Raw genomic sequence first — 5,738 nt, forward strand, 5'->3', positions numbered from 1 at the left:
TATAACTATTGACATGGAATGCAATACATATACATACACGGCACTTGCAAGGCCCTTTTATCGGGAGTATTGAATACTCAGACGGTTTGGGTCGAGCCAGTAGTATCATACGGTTGTCAGAGGTTGCTCAAAATACTTACAGTTCTATCCCAACGATCTTCTGCTATGGGTACATCGGCTGGCTGCAATTTCCTTACCTCATCTGAATCTGACCCGAAAGATGCTAGAGTTTTCGTTCCCTTTGTCCATTCTGATGCAATTACAATAATTGAATGGGATCGGGTGGCAAGCTCCAGTGCTCGACTGCCAAACAAGTTTAAGCTGAAAATTGGCAAAATGGATAAAACTCTGACAGTCCACACACACACAGGCTGAGTGGTTTGACTGTGTGGGGCTACAGGGCAGAACGGCATTTGTCCATTGGCAATGACCCGGGGTCTGTCATTCCAGTCTGTCTGATTGGGGTCAGAGCGCTGAGCAGAGTAGACCAGACCAGACCAGAACTCGATCCGACTGCATACATGGGCTTATAAATTTTATAATGCTCGCATGACATTTGACATGCATATTGTCACGACGATTGGCCCATGGAGCCCGGTGTATGGTGCCTGGTGCCTGCTGCCTGCAGGTTGGAGTCTGGGCAGAACCTGGACTGGGCTGAGCTGCAGCCTGCAGCCTGCAGGCATGGACCCAACTTAATCACGCTGATGGCAGTTTTATGCGATATGCTCAGACATAAAAAATTTAATAATGCAAGTACAAACGAGCGGCAATTTTATATTCTGATGTGGAAGGTGGAGAGGAAGTCGGGGGCCCGGAGGATGACAGCTTGATAGCTTGCCATCGCCATCGACATCGGCCTCCTCGATTACCTTGTCGGCAATCTGCTGGTGCTCCTCCGGACTGAGCTCGTTCCTGGTCATTGTCGTCAGGCAGGACATGAGGTCGGCGTGCCCAATGAAGCCGTCGTGATCGAAATCTGTAAAGTTATGCCAGACATATAAGTACGTTTACACACATGATGTGAATGGGTGAAAGGGTGGCTCAGTGGGCATTGGGTGGGAGGATGTCTTACAAAACTTGACATGTTCTTGCACAAAAGTCAAGTGATGTGTGCCAAACGAAGTTTGTTGTGCAACCTCCTACGTAGCCCCAGCCCCCCGCATATTCGTATAGGTAATCGCTTGCTGCACGTTTCAATTTGTGTCAATCTAATAATGTAATAATGTACATTGAAATAAAGTGCAGGAGTGCAGTACACACTCTCTCTCTACCTATCCGGACTACCTTGAGTTCTGAAAGTTTACCCAAAAAATGTTACATGCACTCGACCTGAAAGACACTTTGGACATATTCGATTGGTTCGTCCCTGCCTCTCCTTCTCTGTGGATTTTCGCCCATTAATTTCGAGTGCCAAGTGCACTATCAATTTGCACAAGGTTTTGCTTCTACTTTTATGGTGGCATTTTTGAGATTCTAATTTAAATTTCAATTAAAATGCTTACTAGAATTTATTGCTGTCCTTGAACCTTGGCCCTGCACCAAGAACTGGCGACAACAACTGTATGTGTACTGTTGTTGCCTGGCACGGCGTCACAAATTGCAGTGCCGCGAGTGCGGGCCATGCGTTCCATGTAAATGCCAGAGACACAAAGTCACACACTACAACACCAACAACAACAATGAACACGCTCTGCGGAAATGCATAAACAAAAGCGAAAAATTCTGCCCAGCACCAGAAGAGCCTCTCCTCTCCTTTCCACACCCAGCCGCGTCACAGAAGTAGGAAATGAGGAGATGGAGTTGCAGCTGGAGCTGGAGCTGAGGCAGGGCCTGAGCTGCACCACTGCCAACACTTACCATAAATTTTGAAAGCGTAGAATACTTTAATGTCTCTCGGCGCCTGCTCGCTGAAGACAGAGAGAGCGTCCAGAAAGTCCTCAAACGACAGATTGCCCTGGCCATCGCGTGAGAAGGCCTCGCCTGGAAAATGGAAGATTGGTTAGGCGTGGAGCGTGCTCCGCCTATGCATGCTTTGGTCTTTTATTACTCACAGATGCGACGGCGAAAGGGATTCTCACGCAACTCGGGCATCTTCTCAATGCACTCGCAGGGAACCTTGACACTCGAGGCCTGACCCTCAGTCATTTGGCGGGGCACCAAATCCGGGCGTAGCTTACGAAACCGTTTGTGGACGCTGTAACAGACGAAGTGTGAGTGGAAGGGTGCAAGGTATTTTGGGTTGGATGCGATGGCAGGCTTTGTGTCCATGAGTCTGTTGTCTGTGCGTGTATATCATCCTTTTTTTGTGTGTTGCTGTTGAACAATGGGATGCTGCCAACAATGGCAGGCGGTGCTTTGTGTGGGTCATGTGAAATAAAATAGTTATAGCTTATTATGAAGATACAAATAGAATACCGCAGGATCTCCTTGCGCGTGAAGAACGTGCAATCCTTGCCGAACAAATGGGAGGAGAAAGGCAATGAATGTAAGTTAGAATTACGGTCGTTCCCTTCAAAACAGTACATCTGATGGATTGCCCACCTGGTAGTCATCCAATTGCTGCTCGGTAAATGTCACAACTTTGTTGACCATCGCTCTTGTCCACGCCGATGCCGTTTGTGCAGACGTCGACGGCCAAACTGGTAAGTCCCGAGTGCAGAAACCGACTGACACTGGCCCATGGCGGGGGCCAGCGCCAACTTCCTCATAAAACCATAAGATTGCATAGCTCCGGTGGTCCCGCTCTGGACACATCCTGCGGCGCCTTTCCAGCTTATGGCGCCCGCATTCGCATGGAAATTAATTAAGGAGTGTTCACTGCGGGCAATTCCATTTTCGTACCCTGTTCTCGAAGCTCTTAAAGGGTATATTGTATTCCGAAAATGTATGTAACAGGCTTGCTGCACGATTCAAGACTACCAAATACTATCACAATCAGATCATTTATACGGACTACCATTGTCTGAATGCCAATAAGATGGATTACGCCATATTCAACTCATTCATTCATGTAAGCATTCAGCGACTGCAGGATACACCTTAATAACGGCTATCTAATAGTTGAACTCCTCGGCTATAGCGATGTTACTTAATTCCACATGTTCCCGTACAACCATCCTGGCACCGCCCTCATTCTCACCACTGTTAGTGCCAGTGGCAAGGCGCCGTGCCGTGTATCCTGTGGTTTGTTTGCCGCTGCTGCCTTTTTCGCTGAAAACCGTTGTTAGAGGTGCGGCCCCGGCACGGCCCAAGCCCAGATCCTGGCGAGAGCTTCGAAAGAGCACGGAAAGCAGCGTAAAAAAAGGACTAAATTGATGTAGCACGGCAAACTGCTCGACAGTCAATGCGTGCGGTTTTTAGTTGTGAGCAAACTTTATTAATTAATTTAATGATCGGCAGCACTTTTCAATTTCACATGTCTGCTCTATGAATTTATGAAAGTGACTATCGGGCTTCGGATCCAAATCCAGCACAGAGAGCTTCGTTAGAAAGAGATGACCCAGCAGGGAGACGAGCCACGGCTGCAGCAGTTCAGCTCTAAGGCTACGCGAGCTGCGGCAAAAGGATTGGGAATTGGATTACGATTACCAGAAACCGCTCCATTGTGCGGATGATACTTACTCCTGGTCAGCGCCACCATCCGACTCGCAGTCGATTTCCACTTCCTGGAACGTCAACATAATCGAGCAGTCCAAGGCCGTGGCTCCCAGCAAGTACGCCTGTTCCGGCTGGAGTTCATCGGTGCCCGGCAGGGCCAGCAGTCCTCTGAGCGCGTCATACGTGGGCCGCGAGTGCCGGGCGTAGTTGACTCGCCACATATAATCGAAGTGGTGCTGCAAATGCCAAGAAACGTTACCTTCCGCTAGGCCACTTGGCTGCCACTTGCTCCACGGGTCATTTAGCCGCCTTTTCGAGTCCACTTCAGTACCCCCTCCTGCCTGTCAAAAGGCAAAAGCCATGAGAAAAAGCCAACTGAGACTCTATGAAAATAAAGAAGAGTCGGGTAGACAGTCAGCGGCGACCGTACTGCGAGCGGGGGCTAGCTTACCTTTACCAGCAATTGCAAATTCAAAATTTTTTGCAACACACAATTTTTTGGTAAGCGAAATATTTCCGCTTTGTTGATTTGTTCTTCACGTTGATTCTCATTTTCATTCTGATTCTGGTTCTCATTACGACTTGTACTCGGAGTTGGCTGTGTTTCCGTATCCGTTTTTGTTTCCGTTTGAGTTGCCACTGCCAACACATTGCCGCACTGTTGTTGGCTTACTGCTCCTGCAGTTGTTTCCACTTCTATTCCTGCCAACATTAGCGGCGCCAATTCCAGCTACACCAGCTCCAGCTTTTGTCTCCATTTCCACAATTGAAACGCGACTCTGGCTTTGACTCTGGCTGCCACTGCGGTCCCGGTCGCAGCTATGCGCTGCACTCACCCCACCGCTGTATTCCCTGAGCAGGCAGGCTACCAGCAAATGTTTTATAAGCACCATAATTTCACTGGAGAATTTCAGAGATTTTATGGCGATGGCGATGGCAATGGCGATGGCGTTCGTGTTGGCGTTGCCAATGGTACAATTTTGTTTGTTAGAATTTCCATTCCCATTCCCATTCCCATTTTGTGTGGTCGTTGTCAACGTTGTGCCAAAAGGTGTTGAGACGACGCAGCCACAGAGAACGGCAGGAAGATAGAAGTTGGGGGAATAAGTGAGAAAAAGCTGGGAGGCTAGGCTAGTCGGGGGAATGAGAATGCAACCAGGAGTAGGGCAACGGCAATTTCGGCATTTGGCACTCGAGAATTTGTGTTTGGCTTTCTGCATTATTTTCTGAAGACTTTCCTTCTCTAGCTAGCTCTTGTTATGGAAATTAATGTCAACGGGCAGGGAATAAGCCAAAGAGACTGTAATTATTTGAAAAGATAAAATATTTTTCAATGAATGATTGAAGTAGAACCAAGAATATATAAGAGTAAAATGAAGAAGATATGCTGCGTCGAAATGAATGGAAATTTGAAAGGATAATGCGAGGAAAGCCACCAAAGGAGACCTATTTTTGCAATTCGAGCAGACTTTTATGAGTGTTAAATGTGACCTTTGACTTCTCGGCGTATAGGAACACGTACATTTCTTCAGCCTGTCATGCGAGAGTTGTCATTCTCTCTGCCCATCAATTTCCCTTGGCATTCTCATCACTCAGGATGGGGCTTACTTACACGGGAATGACACGCGAGTGCAATTCATCGAAAGAAATCGAATTCGCATGATCGCCAAAAATTAATTTGCCGTCCTGAAACACACGTAAATTATTTTGCGGGCAGGCGAGAGGTGCATGCAGGGCATCAAGCATACGACTGGGTGCGCTAAAAAGAATATAGAGGAAAAACAATGAAAGCAGATCACAGCATGAAAAGCCGTTTATCCGCGTACGGTGCGAATCATAACTCTAAGGATTCAAGAGTAAGTCTTGTTAAAGCATATTTGTTTCGACTATAAGCAAGTAATTCATCAAATACATATGTACGTCACGAATCGATCTCACACTTGAGTCAACATTTGCATTAATTCATGAATAGACGATTTTATTAGTTTGTTCATTTTGTTAGTTGATTTATGGACTATGAAGAGATATTGAATGGGAGTCTTGATTTATCTATGCGGTTATCCGAAATAAATCAAATCGAATATACTATGTAGTGTCCAACTATTCGAAAATCAAAAGAAAAAGGAAAAGGTCGAACA

General features: G+C 46.8%; 2 protein-coding genes across 2 annotated transcripts; both read right to left on the reverse strand.

The window, feature by feature from the left end:
- Nucleotides 1-759: 759 nt before the first annotated feature.
- Nucleotides 760-2,595, reverse strand: LOC108159963 (calcium and integrin-binding family member 2). Its single transcript, XM_017293641.2, is given in 6 exon segments — nucleotides 760-830; nucleotides 832-979; nucleotides 1,861-1,983; nucleotides 2,055-2,197; nucleotides 2,419-2,453; nucleotides 2,545-2,595. Coding segments are annotated over 6 exon segments (555 nt in total). The 3' UTR covers nucleotides 760-775.
- Nucleotides 2,596-3,382: 787 nt separating this feature from the next.
- Nucleotides 3,383-4,294, reverse strand: LOC117190015. The gene is made up of 3 exons (XM_033395106.1): nucleotides 4,052-4,294; nucleotides 3,625-3,836; nucleotides 3,383-3,555 (listed from the first exon to the last, which is right to left on the reverse strand). Exons 2-3 carry the CDS (start codon nucleotides 3,819-3,821, stop codon nucleotides 3,384-3,386), a joined length of 369 nt encoding a protein of 122 aa, XP_033250997.1. The 5' UTR covers nucleotides 3,822-3,836; nucleotides 4,052-4,294; the 3' UTR covers nucleotide 3,383.
- Between the last annotated feature and the right edge of the window lie 1,444 nt (nucleotides 4,295-5,738).

Source organism: Drosophila miranda (genome assembly GCF_003369915.1).
Source record: "Drosophila miranda strain MSH22 chromosome Y unlocalized genomic scaffold, D.miranda_PacBio2.1 Contig_Y1_pilon, whole genome shotgun sequence".
Classification (NCBI taxonomy): domain Eukaryota; kingdom Metazoa; phylum Arthropoda; class Insecta; order Diptera; family Drosophilidae; genus Drosophila; species Drosophila miranda.